Source organism: Microtus oregoni, unplaced genomic scaffold, assembly GCF_018167655.1.
Source record: "Microtus oregoni isolate MIOR12 unplaced genomic scaffold, Mior012 000007F_ref0000211, whole genome shotgun sequence".
In the NCBI taxonomy this organism is placed as follows: Eukaryota; Metazoa; Chordata; class Mammalia; order Rodentia; family Cricetidae; genus Microtus; species Microtus oregoni.
This window is the reverse complement of record NW_024543066.1, coordinates 54,708,666-54,728,440: the sequence shown is the minus strand read 5'-3', so window position 1 is coordinate 54,728,440 and position 19,775 is coordinate 54,708,666. Positions and strand designations below refer to the sequence as shown.

Sequence of the window (19,775 nt, the reverse complement as noted above, 5' to 3'; positions counted from 1 at the left end):
GGGTCATGAAAGGCCTAAGTGGGCATGAGAGAGGGAGAGAGAGGACCACAATGGCAAGGGTTTTTTTGTTTTTTGAATTTTCGAGACAGGGTTTCTCTGTAGCTTTTGGTTCCTGTCCTGGAACTACCTCTTGTAGACCAGGCTGGCCTCGAACTCACAGAGATCCGCCTGCCTCTGTCTCCCAAGTGCTGGGATTAAAGGCATGCGCCACCACCGTCCGGCCAGCCCAGCTCTCTTTTAAGTAGTTTTGTGGATTTTATTTTATTTGAGACAAGAGTGGTACTAATATACCCAGATTAGCCTGGTACTTCATATGGAGACTAGGCAGACACCTAAAAACTTGTAATCCTGCTACCCAGCCTCTGGAGTAGCTGAGGTCACAGGTCTGAAGCACCAGGTCCAACTTTCATGCAAATTATATAATTCTTCTTTAAATGACAAAATATCCCCTTCATTATTTTCACACAAAGAAGAGCTGAGACACAGTGGCAATATGTCTGATTAGCAAACAACAATGATTCGCCTCAAATCTGTTGTCTTTGGTCTGTATATTCCAAAGTGTGGAGAGAGAAGTTGAGTCCAGTGATTTGAGAATATCCTTGCCCTCAATACAACTTCTAAACCACAGTTATCCCTTTAGTTAAGAACCCCTGTAGTTCTCTCTGGAAGACTTATTAACTCCAGCACTCAGAGGGAGGGAGTCAGGATCTGATGATCATCATCAGGATCAAGGTCATCTTGACCACGGAGCAAGTTCAGGGCCAGCCTGAACTCAGAAGAGTAGTCTAGACCAGTCAGACTCTGCAGTCTCTAAGTGATGGTGGCCCATGCCTTTTAACTCCAGTACCCTAAAATTAGAAAAATGATGCCTAGGGAGGCTGAGGCAGGCGGATCTGAGTTCAAGGCCACCCTGGTCTACAGAGTGAGTTCCGGGACAGCCAGGGCTACACAGAGAAAACCTGTCTCAAAAAACCAATAAATAAACAAACAAATTAAATAAATAAATTCTAAAAACTATTTTGCTATATCCCAGTGAAGAATGCTTAGCATACTTTAATCAGAAACTTATTTTAAGAGGACGCATGAAGGCTACGGATATAGTTCAGTGGTGGAGTTTAGCATTCAGAAGGCCCCAAGTTCAATCTCTGCTTTAAAAAACGTGGATGGAGGGGCTGGAGAGATGGCTCAGTGGTTAAGAGCATTGCCTGCTCTTCCAAAGGTCCTGAGTTCAGTTCCCAGCAACCACATGGTGGCTCACAACCATCTGTAAAGAGGTCTGGCACCCTCTTCTGGCCTTCAGGCATACAGACAGAATATTGTATACATAATAAATAAATAAATATTAAAAAAAAAGTGGATGAAAGCCGGGTGGTGGTGGCACATGCCTTTAATCCCAGCATCCGGGAGGCAGAGGCAGGCGGATCTCTGTGAGTTCGAGGCCAGCCTGGTCTACAAGAGCTAGTTCAAGGCTATCCTTTTGGATACCTTTTTTGGATGAACCAAAAAAGCTATGGAGAAACCCTGTCTCAAAAAATCAAAAAACAAAAACAAAAAAAACATGGATGGACAGGGGCTGGAGAGATGGCTCAGAGGTTAAGAGCACTGACTGCTCTTTCAGAGGTCCTGAGTTCAATTCCCAGTAACCACATGGTGGCTCACAACCATCTGTACTGAGATCTGGCGCCCTCCTCTGGCGTGCAGGCATACATGGAGGCAGAATGTTGTATACATAATAAATAAATAAATCTTAAAAAATGGATGGACAGGGCTGGAGAGATGGCTCAGTGGTTAAGAGCATTGCCTGCTCTTCCAAAGGTCCTGAGTTCAATTCCCAGCAACCACATGGTGGCTCACAACCATCTATAATAAGGTCTTGTGCCCTCTTCTGGCCTGCAGGCATACATGTAGACAGAATATTGTATACATAATAAGTAAATAAATAAATATTAAAAAAAAAGGATGGACAGCTGGGATGTAGCATAGGTTCAGAACAGGGTAAAAACCTTTGCCTAGTAGGTATAAGGTCTTAGATTTCATCACCAGTAAAACACACAAACACACACAGACATGCACACACAATGTGGTTTGATTAGAAATTGGGCACAATAAGAGTAAGACAATTTATTTAATTTTATTCTTTATTTTTATTATTAGTTTTTTTTGTTTTTTTGTTTTGTTTTGTTTTTTTGTTTTTTGATACAGGGTTTCTCTGTGTAGCTTTTGGTTTCTGTCCTGGAACTAGCTCTTGTAGACCAGGCTGGCCTCAAACTCACAGAGATCCGTCTCCCTCTGCCTCCCGAGTGCTGGGATTAAAGGCATGCGCCACCACTGCCCGGCCCCTTTATTCCTTCTTTATGCCTTTAGGACACTGGAAAAACATCCTCAGGAAAGAATGGGAAGGATTCTTTGACTACTAAGTCCTAAGAATTAGAAGTAATGCTTAAAAAAAAAAAAAAAAAAAAGACAGGGTCTCACTAAAGTGCCATAGCTAGCCTGGAATTCCTAATATAATATAGACCAGGCTGGCCCAGAGCTCACAGAATGCCTGCCTCTAAGCAGATGGTAGGATTAAAAGGTGTCCTCCCAACCCTAGCCTGAGTTACTTCTTTGGCCACTCACAACTCCTAGGGATTTGCACTGACATTTTATGTAAATCCTGTCCTCCAAGGTTGCCCCTGCCCTTCTTCCCCAAGGCATTTGTTTTCTTAGCTCATTCCCTTTGGTAACTGGTTCTGTAGCTCCTAGGAGTTGCTTCCTGTGTTTATTTCATTACACAAGAAAAAGAGAGAAAATTCTAGATGGGCCTGAGATTAGAAAAATGATGCCTGAGGAGCTAGATAGACAGCGCAATAGTTAAGGTTCCAGCACCCGCATCAGGCAGCTCACAACTGCCTGCTCCAAGGGATCCACAGTGGGTACCTGCATATTTCACACACGCACACATCCACACAAGTATGCATGCACACAATTTTCAAGTTTAAAAGGAGTTGAAGACTGGAGATATACAGCTCAATAGTTAAAAGCACTTGCTTCTCTTGCAAAGGACCTGAGTTCTGTTCCTAGAATCCACATGGTGACTCTAGTTCCAGGATATTCAACACCCTCTTCTGGCCTCTGTGGGTACTGCATGCAAGTGGTATACATGTATATTCTACAACATGCACAGAACCCACATATACACATAAAATAATCTAAAAAATAAACTAAGGAAAAATGATGCCCATCTCCCTGGCACTCACACACGGAAGACTTTTACTCCTTGCTTCTTTCTTTCCATTGTTGTCTCTAAGGTTAGATCACAGTGAGGAGCACTGTCTGGAGCTAGAGCCACTAAGGAGAACTGGGAGGACGGCCAGAGCTTCTGATACACAAGAGGGCTGGAAATGGCAACAAGTGAGGAGAGCTATCATCTTTGTGAAGGTACAGAAGAAGCTGGGGTCAGGGAGGGGACAGGAGGAGAGGAAATAAGGCAAAGATGAGCTCAAGGCCCCCAGAGAATGGAGTCTTTGTGTGGGGTACAGATGAGGGACAAGGAGGTGATTGTGTGGGAGGGCCGGAAGTGCCACGCAGGCTGGCACCACCATAGCCAGCACTGGATTCACCCTTCTGCGCCAAGAGCTTCCTATAAACCAAGTTGCAAGGATATACCTGATGGTTACAAAGAAAGGAAACACAGCAGAGAGAATGTGCAGCAAGGAAAGATAAGGTACCACCCCAAATCCAGAGAACGGGAGGCAGAGGGAAAAAAGACAGAAGCAGCTTTTACTATATTTACATCCAACAAAACTTTGCAGAGAACAATCCTTATTGCACAGGTCAAGGCCATGGACCGGAGAGGCATTTCCCAAGGTGGAGTGGACAAGAAGGATTGGAACTAGAAGAGGCACCAATTCTTCCCAAGGGAAGCTTGGGACTCCTCTGGGTCCCAGTGCATGGCTCTCAAGGAGTTACAAACTTAATTCCCTTCTCTTTCTTATGCTCCTTGAGAATCTAATAAGTGTAGGAGCTGTGGCCTCAGAATAAATAACTAAATAAAATAAAACGCTAGGATTGCCTTGGGCTCCTTTAGCAATGCTAGAGAAGAGAAGTGAGGATGAGACTCCTCCCATGGGGCAAAGGCTCAGGAGCTTGAAATCTTTCCAGTTGTTTTTTTTTTTAAAACAAAAACTTCTAAGTATCCCAGGGCACTGCAGATCTGAGGATACCCTGGGAAGGAGGCCCTGGAATAGAATGGAGAAAGAATGGACTTGTGCCAACTTCCCTAGCTCTCCTCAAAATCAGCATGAACAAATTGGGCAGGCTGGAGATAGGGGAATTGTGACTTTGGGTATCAGTGAGTCCCTCTTCCTGCTATTTCCACTTGGAGCCTATGGCTGAGCAGCCTGATTCAAATTCTTCCATGAAAGGAAGAGGGAGTCAGGCTATGTCTAGAATCCACTCTACCTCTCCTCTCCACCCAAGGCAGAAGAGGGGGGCTTAAGGGTCCCTAGCATTCCAAAGGTGCTCCAAAACATTTTCGACAGTCAATGGCCTTGGGAGTAGGCATCTGTGCCCGCCGCAGCCTCAGCTCCTCCTTGCCCATGCTGCTGGCCAGTTTGTTAAAGGCAGACTTGTACTTCTTGTCGAAGGCCACTAGGGTAGAGGATGGAAATTGATGCATTAGGACCTCCTCTCATGTCTGGTCCCACATCCCTTCTCTTCAGCATCCGATTGCACCTTTACCTATGTCCACGTGGTCCTTGCCCAGAGCAGCCATTGTCAGGAATAAGATCTCACGGTAGATTCCCCTGTAATAAACATAAAAGAGTATCAAAGAAAAGAGGTGCCAAGGCCAGGCCGAGGGCCCCCAGGTGAGAGCATCATACCTCTGCAGGTGCAGGCCAGTGGGAGGGGGCCCTAGGGTTTCCAGCAGGAGCCCAACAGCTTTATGAACCTCGTTAAGTCCAACATGGCGCATCACTGACTCCAGCAATGTCAAGCTAAGACATGAGGGCACTGGGCCTGGCCAGACTACTCGTTGTGGGATCTGGCCTGGATGAAAGGAAGGAAGGGTTACCAGGATCACCAAGCTTTCCAGATGAAGAGCCCGGCCCTTTCACTCCTAGATCAAGTACCAACTCACTGTGGACCCTCCAGAGAACATAGAGAGGTGGGCAGCTGTTGGGATCGGGGGTCAGGACATCCCACAGCAGACGAACATGCACAGAGGCTGGGTCAGGGGTTAGCCTAGGAGATGGTCCCTGGGAGGGCTGAGATAAGAAGAAAAAGTCAGAATGAGGCAGAGGGCAAGAAAAGGACAGATGGACAATGTTCAAAGGAACAGAGGGACATTACAGGACATAATAAAAGAGAAAGGGAAAGAACTTATTTGTGGTGTTATTGGTATTTGAGACAGGGTCTCACTATGCAGAGTAGGCAGGCTTGGAATTCACAGAGATCTACCCCACTATATCTTGAGGAAAGAAATTCTCATCTACCAATTCTTACGAATGAGGACTTCGTTTACTTTATTACATACCTAGCCCTGGGCCCTAGGATATATGATGAATACTGGTGGAACAAACAGGAAAACATTAAGCCATTTTTTTTAGGGATGAGTCACTACATCAAGCACGTATTCCATTAGGTTCCTGCTTATGCCATTTGACAGATGACGACATGGAGGGTCAGAGAGGCAAATGTGCCTGGTAAAATGGTTTTTCTTCACTGCTAAGGACAGAGAGGACTAGAAGACAAAGAGCTGAGAAGGAGGAGGGAAGCTCTCAGGAGACAAGGACTACACAAGGACACTGACCTGGCCGGGTGGGGGCTCATCGCGGGAGGTCAACACCAAGCCTGGTAGAATACTAGGCAGGCGTAGGCGTTGGAAATACCACAGGAGGTTCCAGAAGATGATGGGGTGGGCAGCGGGCAATTCAGGCAATGCCAACACCTCACTGCCTTCATTCTCCACCAGAGACTCCAGTTCCTTCCGCAGTACCAAGGGGCTCAGGTATGCCCATGCCCCTTTCTCAACTCTCCGGGAAGCACTCTGTGGGCAAGCAGGAAAGTGGTCAGAACATATATACTAATGGCCCTCACCCAGAGGTTATCTCCCAATAACTCAGCAAGTCCAAAAGCCTCTTGCATGTCCCTTGTCCACTACCTGGCACCCATTTGATCTCCCCTCAACAGACAACACACTCCCACCTCCTCATGTTCCTCTGGCTCAGCCCTTACCCCCACATAGCCATTGCAGAGCTGGGGTTCATCCAGGGCAAGGCAGAGCCTCCGGTCACTGAGCACAGGGCCGGGACCCCCAGGGACAGGGGCATCTTGACTGCCACTGGCACCAGCAAGGGCAGACTGCGGGCTAGGGGCACTGCAGGGAAACAGCGGGAGGTGTCAGCTCTTTGAGCACCATCTGCCTGTCCCTCCCACAGCGCTTTTTCTGTTTTGGGCACCTGGGTCGAGAATCAAGGGTCTGGACACTGAGCAGGGGCACAAAGGAAGAGGCGCAGAAGGGGCAAGTTGTATTGAGGTTAGAGTCATCAGGTGCCCAGCCAGCCATGATTTCTTCATCGTACACCAGGGAGTCACAGGCACCGCACAAGGAGCAGCTAGACAGCAGAATCTGTGGGCAAGGAGACCCCAAGAAATGAGTCTTATTTGATTCCAGGGCCCCAAAGCCCATGCCCTTCCGTGCCCCTTTCATCTCGAAACCTCAGCCAGGCCTCCTTCCACCTCCTCCCCTTCTCCTGCCTTTGGGAGTGGGTGGATATGAGCTGTGTGTGTTCCAGCACAATGGTGTGGATGGGGTATGCTCACTTCTAGGGAAGGAGGCTGGAAAGGTCCAGGGGTGTCACTGAGACGCTCTGAGGAACGGCGAAGGCTCAGGCTGCTAAGAGAAGACTCTGAAAGATCCCACTCACTGCCCAGAGAGGCGGAACTCTGCCATTACAAGAGAAAGCACAGTCAGCTAGTCCTCTGCTCCTCTCCCTTAGGATGCTGCTTTCAGCCACTCTCAGAGTCACCTTTGGGGGCATTCTCCCAGTCAGCAGCCCTCCTCTCCCTTTCTCATTGGCTACCTCAGAAGCAGTGGATCCAGGGCGTTCTCGGGGCCACAGCAGGCTATCCATGGGACTTCGGCGGGCCGCAGGAGGAAGGTCAGTGGGCAACTCAGGTGGGGGGATGCGGGAGACAGAGGAGCGGCGGGAAGGGGTGAGCAGCTGTTGGAGGCGGGCACCCAGCCCTTTTCTGGGGGTACCCACCTCCTCCTGACAGCCACTAGTTTTGGGACCCCGCCCACTTATCCCTTCTAGGGCCTCAGTGGAGCGGGTACTGAGGGCTGAGCCAGAGCCCCCTGGGCTTCCTCCAGGTGCCAGTTCTTCCCCCGTCAGACTTAGGTCTGACAGACTTCCATCCTGCCAAGGCACAGGTGATCCACGGGGTTCGAGGACCCCCAAGGCCTCTATCACTGCAGGTCAAAGAGAATAGAGAGATGGAGTCCTGCGCTCCTCCCGCTGCTCTACCACAAGTAAACACAACTCCTGCAGTGGAACTCAGAAATCAGGAGCACTGGCTGCTTGCCCTGAGGACCCACATGGCAGCTCACAACCATGTGTAACTCCAGTTCCAGGGGCTCGGATACCCTCCCTGGCCTCCATGAGTACCAGGGATACAGGTGACACACTGATATACATGCAGGCAAACACCCATACACAAACAATACAATGTCTAGAATGCAAACTGTATAAACCAACAAACCCGAGCATCACAACTCACCATAACACTTAGGCAAGATTGCCTCAAGGGCCTATAGGCCCGCTAAGGTACAGGGAGCTGCCCTAAAGACGGCCCCAGTCTCCCTTTCTCTACTGAAGAGTTGTTAGGAGAGTTCAATGGGAGGATGAAGGAAGGTCAGATAAGGGTACTTACTGTGTGCTACACCAGCCTCCACAGTGGGCTGTGCCCCTCGAGCACTGCCTAGGCTGCCACTCTTGACCAGGCGCCCGGTGGGTGAGGATGGCTCCCGCAGACTTCGCCCTGCCCAAGTCGTCTGGCGCTGAAGAGGACGTGTTGGGGAGGGGCGCTCCAGACAGGGTTCTGTAGAAAGCACAGACTGAAGCGGCCCCTTGGGTGGACCTGGGTTTTGCAGGGTTTCTTCCCCATAGAATTTTATCCCTCTGCTACCAAACAAATGCAGGTTATCCACACACAGAAAGGCCTGCCAGGCCTAGTTGTCCGGGTCTCTCCTGGAACTCACTCTGTAGACCAGGCTGGTCTTGAATGCACAGAGATCTGTCCCCCTCTGCCTCAGGAGTGCTGGGATCAAAGGATTGTGCCACCACTACCTCCCCCCATTTTTTTTTTCTTTTAATACAAATTCCCACTATGTATTCCAATCTGGCCTGGAAGTCACTATGTAGCACAAGATGGCCTTGAATTTGCAACAGTCAATCATCCTGTCTTAGTTTCCCAAGTGGCAGGACTTCAGGTGTGAACCATCATGTCTGGCACCGCAGCTATCTGGCCAGTCCCTACCCACCTGTCTGAGAGCTGCCCAACTCTTGATGCACAGCCACCTGCTGCTGCCGTCTGTCTTTCAAGGGCTGGCGGAACTGAGCAGCCCCCAAGACAACATTCCGGAGCTTGGCCCAGCGTAGGCGTCCACCTGGTGTACCAGATGGCCATTTGCTTTCCAGCACAGCCTGTCAATCACAATGCCCACTTAGTGATGCCTTATCTCCCGTCCTGACCCCAGGGACCACCTTTTTCTCTAAACATGCTGGCTAGGACTATCTAGCCAATAGCTCACCCAGAAAGAGAAGCCCCAATTGAGGCATTATCAGTAACAATGGAGTAATGGAGAAAAGTGTATCTAGTCTCTACTATTCATCCATTATCTGTCTGCCTATCTATCTATCTATCTATCTATCATCTATCATCTATCTATCAATCAATTTATCTATCTATCTATCTATCTATCTATCTATCTATCATCTATCGATATAGGGTCCCACTATGTCGCCCTGGCTGCACTGGAACTCACTCTGTAGACCAAGGATGGCCTTGAACTCACAGAGATCCTCCTGCCTCTGCCTCCTAAATGCTGGTATTAAAGGTGTGCATCGTCATGCCCAGCTAGACTCCATTTGTAAACTGAATGCTTTGAAGAAATAATCTCAACAGCTTGACTATTCCTTATCTGAAAAACAGGAGGCAGTTTGTATTATGGTTAAGAGGCTGAATTCTGGATGTAATTTTGCTTATATTCTGACTCACTAACTTGCTTACTGTGGGACTTGGGAAAAATTACAAATTCTCTGCAACCTCAATTCCTGTAATAGGGGGGAATGACCATTCTATGCCCTTGTGGCACTGTGGGGATAAAATAAATTAAAATATGTATCTGGAACAGTGTCTGGCATGGAGTTTAATGCTGTTGTAAATAAGAATCAAAGTAGCTAAATCTGAAAAACCAAAACCCAAAACTAAACAAAAAGCCTTCTGTCTGTGCAAAGGCAACACAAAAGCACAGATGACAGTGACTACAGGACCAGAGAATGGGGACAGCAGCAACTGTCAAAGAACAGCATTCTCTCTAAACCAGGGCCCAGCACAGACTGCCATCCTACCCAAATTAAGTACCTTGTTGTAGTAGCCGTAGGTGATGGTGTTGGGCACAATGCCTGCTCGCCGCATGTCTAGCATGACTTTCACAGACAGCACGGGCTGCCCATAGTGTGAGCAGAGCTGCATCAACACCCGGTAACACACCTAGGCCAAGAGAGGCACAGGATGTCAGGATGTAAGGGATTTACTGCAACCCAAGTCGCCAAGTCTCAGCAAGCACCCTCTTCCAGCCTCCTAATTCTCAGAGGACTCACTGGCTCCCAGCAGCTCCTTTCTGTAGCTCTGGATGCCCTGCGGTCTCCACGGCTTAACCCTGCACATGCTCATGCCCTCTGATTGTGGCAGAGCAGCTCCTCAACTCTGGCTGCCCCTCCACTCTACCCGGTCTCCAGCAAGTTTCCCTCTGTCCCTAGAGCTGCACAGCCTTGCTGGGATTAGGGGTGGGTAGGAAATGCCAACCTCATCAGGGAGCACCACCTTGCGGCTCTCCATCTCACGCAACACGTGGTAGGCTTTGTGCAGGGCTCGCACCCGGGAGGGCGCCGAACGCACATAGGCAGGCAGGCACAGGAACCACAGTCCATAGCAGTGACCTAGTAAGCACCGGGCCCACAGCTCAGGCACAGTGGCTGACTTCTGGGCCATTCGCTGTGCGACCTTCATCTCCTAGGTGGGGCAAGGGAAGACACACCGAACACCGAGGTAAAGACCGTAAAGACCATGCCCCAAGGCCAACACAAATCTTTATTTCTTTATTTCTTTTGGTTTGTTTGAGAAGGGGTTTCTCTGTGTAACAGCTCTGGCTGTCCTGGAATTTGCTCTGTAGACCAGGCTGACCTTGAACTCAAAAAAGATCCCCTACCTCTGCCTCCCGAATGCTGGGATTGAAGGTATATGCCACCACTGCCTGGCACAAATATTTTTTTCTCTTGATATTTTTCTGAGATAGTGTCTTGTCATGTGGCCTAGACTGGATTCAAACACCAGTTCTTGCCTCAACCTCCTGAGTGCAGGACAATGTGAGAAGCGGCACTCTCCTGAGACACAGTCTGTGTTCTAAGGATGTACGAGGGCTGAGGCACTGCCTAACTTACAACCTCCTGGGTGCCTCCGTAGGGCAGGGTAGCCTGGCCCTGGATCATGAGTGGGCACCCTGCAAGATGTAGTCGGCTCCTCCTGATGGCAAATGACACTGGTAACAAAGGCTAGTTTTTGTACAGCATTTTGTTGTTTTTTTTTTTCTTTGTTTGTTTTTGGAGACAGGATCTTACTATGTAGCTTTGACTGTCCTGGAACTCACTACATAGACCAGGCTGGCCTCGAACTCAAAGATCTGCCTTTCTCTGCCTCCTGACTGCTGAAGTCAAGCATCACTATGCCCGGCTGTAGAGTGTGGGGTTTGTTTGTTTGTTTATATACCAAGCTTATGTAAACCACCCAGCAGTTTTATGGGATAAGCACCATTAGTAACCTCATGAAGCAATAACTACTGTACCAGGTCAGGTTCCCCTATGCGGCCTCTTGCTAATTACCTGTTTGGTTCGGCGAGGTGCAGGACTGCTAGGGGCACTACGGGATGGGCCGGGCACAGGCAGCGCTCCCTGTTGTTCCTGAGGAGACTCAAATAGTTCAGCTCTTAGCTCTGGAAACCCATCATAACTGGAGAGAAGAGGCAACATGGGGGCAGTTAGCACAGGGCCAAGCATGGGCCTTGGGGCAGGCGAGAGGAGGAGACAGTCTTACCAGTACTGGGGAGCAGATTCACTGCCTTCCAGTACTGGGGGATCCTCTGGGGGTGTGATGAAGACAGTGAGCTCACTTCCTGAGAGCTCCTCCAGTTCCACTAAGGGTGTTGGCTCAGGCTTCTCCTGCTCTGGGTGGACCTGGAACAGGATGGGAAAAGGATTAGTGTTAACAGAGCCAGGGACCCCAAAATATGGTGTCTCCCAGAAAAACACGTTGATGGGGAAGGAGTCCTGAAGAGCCATCTGGAGGGGAAAAGTCAAGAATGAAAGGACAGTAAAGCAGAAGAAGCCGACCATGTCTGGCTGCACAAGTTGGACTGTCTGTGCTTTGTCTAATTCCAGCTGTCCATCACAGCCACGCTGAGAAACACAGTTAACAGTGGACTGGAGATAACCAAGACAACCAGGAGGAACCCGGTGGCAGTTGGTACATACAGAAGGGACAAGGCTCAATACCTTATCGACACAAGAGTCAAAGAACTCAAGGGCAGCATGGCGGGCAGAGCCAAAAGAGCATTCCTCGATGAACTGTGAGAACATCTGTGTGTGCAGCAGCTGGGAGTACAGCTTGTGGCTCGAGCGTTCCCGGGACTTGAGGAAACCTGGGGGGTCAGGCTGGGTCACAAGGGGGTTACCACAGTTCTCTATTTGCCACAGCCCTCTCCCCCTTGTACCCAGCTCTTAGCTCTCGTCATTCAGGATCTATGGCTCTCAAAGTCACACTTCTCCCGCAGACCAGCTCAGTTCTCCAACACCACAGCTGTCCTTCAACAGACCTGTACCTGACTGCTGCTCCCCACCAGGATCACTACGTCCACCTTACACCAAGGGCTCCCAGACAGCAGGACACATTCACCTGCATGCCCTTATCCTCCAAGACCAGAGGAGGGGAGGAACACTCAGTCTCTCCGCTCCCAAGCTCCCAGTCAGGGTCCCTCTCGCTTTCCTCATGAAGCCCAGCCCCTAACCACGCCCTCCCTCAATCTCTTTACAAAGACAGGCTGTCTTATTTACCCTGAAGGTAGAAAAGGTTGTCGACATCACGAGACCCCTCAGAGGGGGCCTCGGTGAGGGGACGCAGGAAGTCCCTGTAGCCTTTGAGCAGACAAGCCATGAAGCGCAGAAAGGCTCCCTGGACTTCCCGCTCCAGGCGTGTCCGGCGGCCACACACTGCCTCGTAGTCTGTCAGCAGGAATTCCAGAGAGGCCTCCTCTTCTGGTCCAGTGTAAGCTGGGAATCAAAACATCTAAGAGTCAAGGTTAGCACCCACAGGGCTGGCCTCATCCTGTTTTTCACACAGATGTCTTCATCCCCAAAAACATTTTTCTCTGCTCCCCTCCCTGCCTCTCCCCTCCAACCCTCTCCCAAGGTTCTCATGCTCCCAATTTACTCAGGAGATCTTGTCTTTTTCTACTTCCCATGTAGATTAGATCCTTGTACGTCTCTCTTAGGGTCCTCATTGTTGTCTAGGTTCTCTGGGATTGTGAATTGCAGGCTCACCTTTCTTGATGGGCTCAGAAATGCTGCTCCCCTGCCCCTCCTCCTTTATTTCACTCCCACCAAACCCAACTCCTCTAATCACTTCAGAGATCTATTGGTCCCTGGACTCTCCCCTCAGTTTGGAGATTGGAGGCCAACAACAGCCTCCAGCCTCTCAAGCCCATAGGCTTCTCACTCTGGTCCAGCTGCTGGTACAGATTCGTCAGTGTGGCCAGCAAAAGCTTGTATGGTCTGCGGGGCAGGGTCCTAGCAGAGAGGGGCTTCTTCTCCTCCGTTCTAAGAGATAACATAAGGAGAAAGGATAATGAAGCTTCTACGAGGTCTTTTTTGAGCCAACATGAACTCACACACCAGCCCTTGCATGCTCTCCTCCCTCGCCCACAAATGATACTTAGCCTCATACTGGAAGAGTGTGTTGGTATCGAGATCAACACAGATGACATCAGGAGGTGGGTCGTGCAGATCGAAATAACTGGAGTGGATACCCACAATGAAGGGCACAGGGGCGCTCAGCACATCCGCCAGCACCAGCGGGCACAGCGGAATGTAGGGGCACTGCCAGTGCAGTGGGAAGATCATCTAAAGCACCAACCAGTGAGAACCAGTGAGCACAGGGCCCTGACCTTGAGGAGGTGGGGCTAAGCCTGAAGAAAACCCCGGCTCTAACAACCACACCCAGACAGAGACCGAGGACCCTCTCCCTAAGGCGAGAAAAGGAGAAGAACCCAGGTCTGAATGAAGGGACACCAGAAAAGAGCAACTTTGGAGAAGTAGACTAGATAAGATGGCACTCACTGAGACAAGGGCCTCGCAGACACTGGTGAGCAGATCTGGCCGCAGCGAGTGGACCAGCAGTTTGTGCTCCGTGAGCACAGCCAGCAGCAATGTAATAGCCAATTCTGGGCCCAGGTTCTGCAGCAGCTGCAGAAAGCTAGCACCACTGTGGGACGTGAAGGGAGAGAAGGATCAGCAGGAGACTCGGGAGCTGGACACAGATGCCACTGGGGCCAGTCTGCCACGGTCTCAGCAGCCGTACCCATACCTCTTATTATACCCATGTCGCCAAAGCCCCCCCCCCCCCAATTTAGGCACATACCTGAGAGGCAGGGGTGAGGAGACAGGCTGACAGAGGAGCAGGTTGTCATAGGGAGACATCTGGAGAGGAGCCACAGGTCAGGATACTCATGGCCAGCTCCTGCCGACTCCTCTCCTTCCATCAGCCCAGCCCCAGGCTCACCTCTCACCTGCACTAGGATGCGTGGTCTCTGTGGGGAAGGGAACGGGACGTTGTGAATGAAGTGGGAGATGTGCCTAGGGAGAGAGGGAGAAGGTGAGGCTGACTCCTCAGTCTGTCCCTGACCAATCCCACCACATATTCTCAAGACCTCACTGCTCCCTGAACCCCGCCCCTTGTCTTGGATCAGCTTTATACATAGGTCTTACTTAGATTAGAAGAGCGATCCCCTTGCCTGAAATCCCCTCATCTACACAATGAGTTCCAGGCCAGCCAGGGCTACCATGGGAACATCTTTAAAAAGAATAAAAAAATAAATAAACTGAGGCAGAGGCAGGCGGATCTCTGTGAGTTCGAGACCAGCCTGGTCTACAAGAGCTAGTTCCAGGACAGGCTCCAAAACCACAGAGAAACCCAGTCTGGAAAAACAAAACAAAACAAAACAAAAAAATTTAAATAAATAAATAAACTGGGCGTGGTGGAGCACGCCTTTAATTCCCACGCTCAGGAAGTCACCTCTGTAACTTTGAGGCCAGCCCGGTCTATCTGGAGTTCCAGGCCACCTGGGGCTGGAAGTAAATAAACAGCAAGTCCTGTTTCATAAGTAAATAAACAAATAAATAAAATTAAGAACAGATCTGTGCTGAGCTTACATAGACCTAGCCAAGCCCCAACAACAAGTGTAGGCTAGATTTCAGGCTCCACTTACCCATAGCCAGTAGCTTAAATGGACAAACTATATAACAAAACAGAGCAGCCCTGTCTCCTGGGGGCTCAGTGTACCCCCAATTCCATTCTAGTGTCTCCCATTTATCCTCTCTAATGCCTCACAACTCCTCAGTGTCAGGAAAGCCATGCTCACGCTTCCAAGGGCAGACGGTGGGGGCCTGAGACGGAGTAGCGGTAAAGAAAGGTGAGGAAGGCTCTGAAGGCTGGGAAGGCTGGCCAGCGGGACAGCACAGCAATGGCGCGCCGGCTGCGCACGGCTCGGCCTCCCAGTGCCCGGCCCCGTTCCACGGCACTCAACAAGCCCAGTGCCCGTGCCTGCCTCTCTGACAGCCTGGCTCTCGGGAACGCTTCATAGAACTGCAAGGCGGCACCATACACCTGGCAGGGGTATAGGGATGATCAGACGGGTTCTTGTATTGTGAGGCCTCCGTACCACACCTCACACACCCACCTTATCACCGGCAGCCCCTGTGAGCACAAAGGTGGAGAAGACGGGCACCGGGTACTTGGTCTGGGCAGGCCAGCACTCAATAGTGGCTCCCATGGGCAGGCAGAAGACTGGCACTGACTCGGGCAGCGGGAATGCCTCATTGTCTTCCTGTGGGTAGCGGCCCAGCAGCTCTGTACCCCAGCAGAAAAGCACACATTAGAGTGAAGCGATCCATTAGATTCCAAGTAAAGAAACTAGAGGATCCCAGAGAAGGGCTAGATGGCAAAGGGAAGTCAGTTCTGGGGTCACTGAACTTACCAAGAGGCACCATGGAGGGTCAAAGGATAGGAAGGACAAAAGGGCCACTCACCTGCCTCATACACCAGCGTGTTGGCCTTGGCCAGGCCCACCTTGTAGCACAGGTACACTGCTGGGCCCCACTGCCCCAGAAATGACAAGAGATAAGTAGACACATCACTAACAAAGGTTTCTGGGGCCCATCTTCTCTCTCTACCACCCTTTGGATGTCTTTTGTCTTCCACGCTGCCCCTAATTCCAGTCCTCCCAGCCAAGCCACCTCTCATTTGGCTCTGGTGTCAGTGGCCTTGGTTCCCAAATACCCTTTGTTCCCCATGTCTACACCCTTACACCAATGGCCCAGGTTTTAGCTATCAATACCGAAGTACCACTCACCATGCCAGGGTTGAGGTTGCGTGGCAACCGGCAGTAAGTGTGAGGAGTGCCCTCACCCTTGCTGGGAAGAACCAGGCAAAGGTCAGTGATGCCCAGGGCATGCAATCCTGCCCCCTCTGCTGCCCGCCGGTACATGAGGTAGGTGCGAGGATGCCCAGGGCCTGGAGGGGCCAAGTTGGCTGAGTGACTATATGGTGTCGTGTCAAGCACTTGGAAGCCAGGTTTAGGACGTTCCTTCCCTTCATATAACACCCTTGGCACAGAGAGCACAGACATCAAGAGGTCAGCATAGAAAGACCAGATCTACCTACCTGCTCTCCTAAACTTGCCATGTTCTCTCACCCTTGTCAAAGGCTAGTAGTACAGCCCACTTTACTCTGTCTTCTAGGATCCTTACCTTTACCTCTCAATCAATAACCATCCCTGCAAGCCATGCCCTCCCCGAGTGCTGGGATTAAAGGCATGAGCCACCACCACCCGGCTGCCCTTCCCAGTTCTTGAGTAAGCACCAAAACTGTCAGACTCTTGGCAAAGTTCCTCACAAGGTTTATCCACTTGATATCCCAAACCAGCCAGTGAGGAGTTGCTAAAGAAGCACTCATTGGCTAGTAAGCAGCAACGCAGGCAGTAAGCCCCTCCTCTCAGACCTCTAGCCCATCCCACGTGCCTCCTCTCAACCATTATCACCTCTTCTTAGTTCACTCAACAGTCCCTCCCAGCTCCCCCCAGTGCCAGCATGGATAGGGGTACACACCCCAGCTCAACGAGGGGGGGCTTGTCACGCCCCCTGCGGTAGCAGATGACTGGCTGAGTTCCACCCAGGAGCCCGGCACTGAGCTCCAAGGGGTGGCCACCAGCAGATGTCTGGATGCACGTGTAGCCCTGGGGCACCTCCTCGCCCAGTGCTCTAGCAATGACTGCCACATCTGTAATAGGTTCCGCTGGCCTAGGAGGGCGCCTGGGCCCAGTAGGTTCAGGAACCCAGGTCTCCTCAGGCATAGGTGATCCATCTCCTGCAAGCCCAGCCACCACGAAATAATCCACCAATCGGGGAGGCCGCTCCTCAGCCATGGCCCCCCCTTCACTCACGGCATCTGGAATGGTCAATTGAGAAAAAGATGAAGCAAGAGAGGCTAGTGTTCCCATGGCAACCAGAGGCTAGTGTTCCCATGGTTCCCACGGACCCCCGCCCCTTTCCTCTTCCTAGTTCTTCTAAGGAAAGGTAGATGATCAGCCAATCCTGATCTCTCCCACCTGTGACATCACCAGACTCTCACATCCCACCACGGCTCCTTAGAGACCACTAGGTCCCTCCTTCTTAGTGACATCAGCTCCCTCTTCCCAAAGAACCCAAACTCCACTCTACAACACACAAATGCCACTGCTCACCTAGCCCTTTAAAGGCCTGCCCCTCTTCACCCCTCCAGTTAGATCTCAGAGAACACAGTGTTTTCTGTAAAGGCCTGAAGTCCCATCATTCACTCTGGCCACCCCAACCTTAACTTAGTCTTTTCACAGGTCTCTGGCCTTCCTGCTCTGGTAGCAACTCCACAAGAACCTTCTGACACGGCTAATGCTCTTAAATCACCATCCTCACATTTTTAGAAGACCCCACAGGTTTCTGGGAAGGCTTGTAAAACCCAAGATTTAGATTCTGTTCAGACTTCAAGTATCCTTTTCTTTCCTAGCTTAACTTTACCAAGTTGGCCAAGCTCTCAACTCCAGACCCTTAGGTGTCTGTAAGTTAGGTACAAAGGGACTATGGGAGATAGCTCCAGCCATTCCATGCCAATGCCACCCAGACCCAGACAGAATCAGGCCCACAACAGCCTACTGGTAACTTTTCTCACCTGCCTTCATGGCCTGACCCTGAGGAGTAGGAGCCCCAAGAGTCCTGAGGTGCCCCAGGGTACTGAAGGTGGGAAGAAGCCTGGTGGGTGGCTTGCAAGGGGCTAGAGGCTGGGAGAGTGCTTCAGAGGGGAAGGGAGGTTACTTCCTGGAGCGGGTGCAAAGGGGAAGCTGCAGCTCAGCAGAAGTCAGCCTATGGGTGTGTGGTAGCGATGGGAGGGGGAGAGCACCGCGGAAGATGCCCGCAGAGCATCAGACCAAGGCAAACCCCACACTGAGAACCCTGGGCAAGGCAAGGGAAACTCCCAACGTCTCCAGGATGCATAGTCTATTCAACCTTCCTCAGAGAACCGGAGCCAAGTCAGCTCTCTTCTTAACCTGGCCTCTGGACACACATGCCCCAACTCAAGCTAAATTTAGCTTGAGCTTCTCCACATCTGAGGTGAAGCCAGGAGTCAGCGTCAGCCTCCTGATTTAACTCCACGACTCAGCTCCCTCTCTCATCCACTGTAGGCCAAAAGGAGCTCTGTGCCCCCAGTCAGCAGGCAAAAGCCGTTAGATGAGACCCTCTATAGTTAAGTGGGTGGCTCCGGACCAACAGGACTTGTGCATACAAGCCTACCCTCACCTAGCCAGGAGAGAGTCCTATAAAATGCAACCCCTTCACCCTTGGGGAAAACAACGGCAGTGGAACCACACTAGGTCCCAGCACCCACATGCCGGATGTCGGGAAGTCGGGGCTGGGGCAGAGGGCGCGCAGCGGGGGAGGTGGCTGAGCAAGGGGCCAGAGGGCCGAGAGGAGCGCGCGCAGGCTGCCGAGAACGTGACGGCAGCAGCGCCAGCAGCCGCGTGACCCTAGCGGGAAGGAGGGGTGCTCTGGCTTGAGCGCCCGCGGGAGCTCCAGAGTATAGGGTGCCGGGCACAGCTAGCTAGCTCCGGGTGGCGCCCTCCCCTCCACTTTCACTTCCCTGGGAGGGAGGAAGCGGAACCAGATGCGCAGCGCAGAACAGCTGGGGACAGTCCCTGGCGCCGACCGCCCTCCGCCCGCCCTTCCCCGCCCGCCGCCCCGCCCGGTCCGGCCCCTACCTGCCTGCCCTGGGACTCCCCAGCCGGCCCGCTGGCGGGTGGCTTGGAGGGCGGGCTGGCGGGCCGGCGGGCAGCCGGGCTGCTATCCAGCCCCGGACATGGCGCGCTCGACTTGGGAGCCGCTCGCGCCTGGGCTGAAGGAAGATGAGGCGGGCGAGACCGCCGGGCACGGTGGAGAGATCTGGGCGGTCCCAGCGTCCCCGCGCGGCGCCACGCGGGGACTGCTGCCGCGCCGCTAGCTCCGGCCGCGCGGTCCTCCGGCTGTCCCGGTGCTGGGGACCCCGCGCTCTTCCGCGCGCCCTGCTTTCTCCACTCACCCCTCCAACCCGAGAGCCGCGAGCACCGCCGCTATTCCACCCCCCCCCCCACCCGGGCCCGCGGCCGTGACCCTGGCTAGCTCCAGCCCAGCACCCTGCCGCCTGCAGCGCGACCCCTGGTGGCTGGGAGGGCCCCCTGCAACCAAGCGGATCCCCACCACCCAGCGGACGAGCAAGACACTGACCCTAGGTGGCCCCCAAGTCAGAGCCGGTGCTCCCGTCTTGCCCTCCGTCCAACGATCAGATGTGGCCACTGTGCCACGGTGAAGGCCCTGAAGACCTAGACCTGGAAAACCCAGGTGACTCCCCACTTCCAGGTTTAGAACCCACTAGACAGAGCCAGAAATTCTCAGTTCTCCTTTCGAGAAATGACAAGAGCATTGAAAAAGAGGAAGAGAGGCAAGAAGCCGAATAGAGGAGAAAATAGTGGGGGAAAGCAGCACTCCTTTCAACCATGCTGGGTGAAGGCTGACAAACCTACATTAAACGGTTGTCTTTCAAGTGAGGTGGGTGAGTTCATATACAATAATGCCCTGGGAACATGGACCAGGGGAGCCAGCTAGACCTACTTCCTTGGA

The 19,775-nt window shown here is 51.9% G+C and overlaps 1 protein-coding gene across 3 annotated transcripts; it reads right to left on the bottom strand.

Annotated features, from left to right (window-relative positions):
- Positions 1-2,234: 2,234 nt before the first annotated feature.
- On the bottom strand, positions 2,235-19,402 carry Dennd4b (DENN domain containing 4B). Of its 3 annotated transcripts, none has more exons than XM_041656002.1 (28): positions 19,383-19,402; positions 16,701-17,040; positions 15,947-16,199; positions 15,624-15,693; positions 15,275-15,444; positions 14,957-15,201; positions 14,105-14,171; positions 13,957-14,015; positions 13,656-13,800; positions 13,264-13,439; positions 13,036-13,136; positions 12,375-12,590; positions 11,817-11,962; positions 11,359-11,498; positions 11,148-11,274; positions 10,075-10,281; positions 9,631-9,759; positions 8,528-8,690; positions 7,918-8,085; positions 7,068-7,456; positions 6,808-6,930; positions 6,444-6,613; positions 6,220-6,361; positions 5,795-6,031; positions 5,123-5,249; positions 4,866-5,031; positions 4,723-4,787; positions 2,235-4,632 (listed from the first exon to the last, which is right to left on the bottom strand). In XM_041656002.1, the coding sequence occupies exons 2-28, from the start codon at positions 17,015-17,017 to the stop codon at positions 4,487-4,489; spliced, it is 4,464 nt and encodes a 1,487-aa protein (XP_041511936.1). In that variant the 5' UTR covers positions 17,018-17,040; positions 19,383-19,402; the 3' UTR covers positions 2,235-4,486. The 3 variants fall into 3 exon arrangements, with proteins under 3 accessions (XP_041511936.1, XP_041511937.1, XP_041511935.1); XM_041656003.1 differs by lacking the exon at positions 19,383-19,402 and adding an exon at positions 18,885-19,231; XM_041656001.1 differs by lacking the exon at positions 19,383-19,402 and adding an exon at positions 18,881-19,017.
- Positions 19,403-19,775: the final 373 nt, after the last annotated feature.

Coding starts and splice junctions, on each gene's coding strand:
- Dennd4b (XM_041656002.1), bottom strand. CDS start 17,017: ATGGCTGAGGAGCGGCCTCCCCGATTGGTGGATTATTTCGTGGTGGCT. Junction 16,200..16,700: donor CCCCCCCTCGTTGAGCTGGG/GTGTGTACCCCT, acceptor CTCTGTGCCAAG/GGTGTTATATGAAGGGAAGG. Junction 14,172..14,956: donor CACCGTCTGCCCTTGGAAGC/GTGAGCATGGCT, acceptor CTCTCTCCCTAG/GCACATCTCCCACTTCATTC.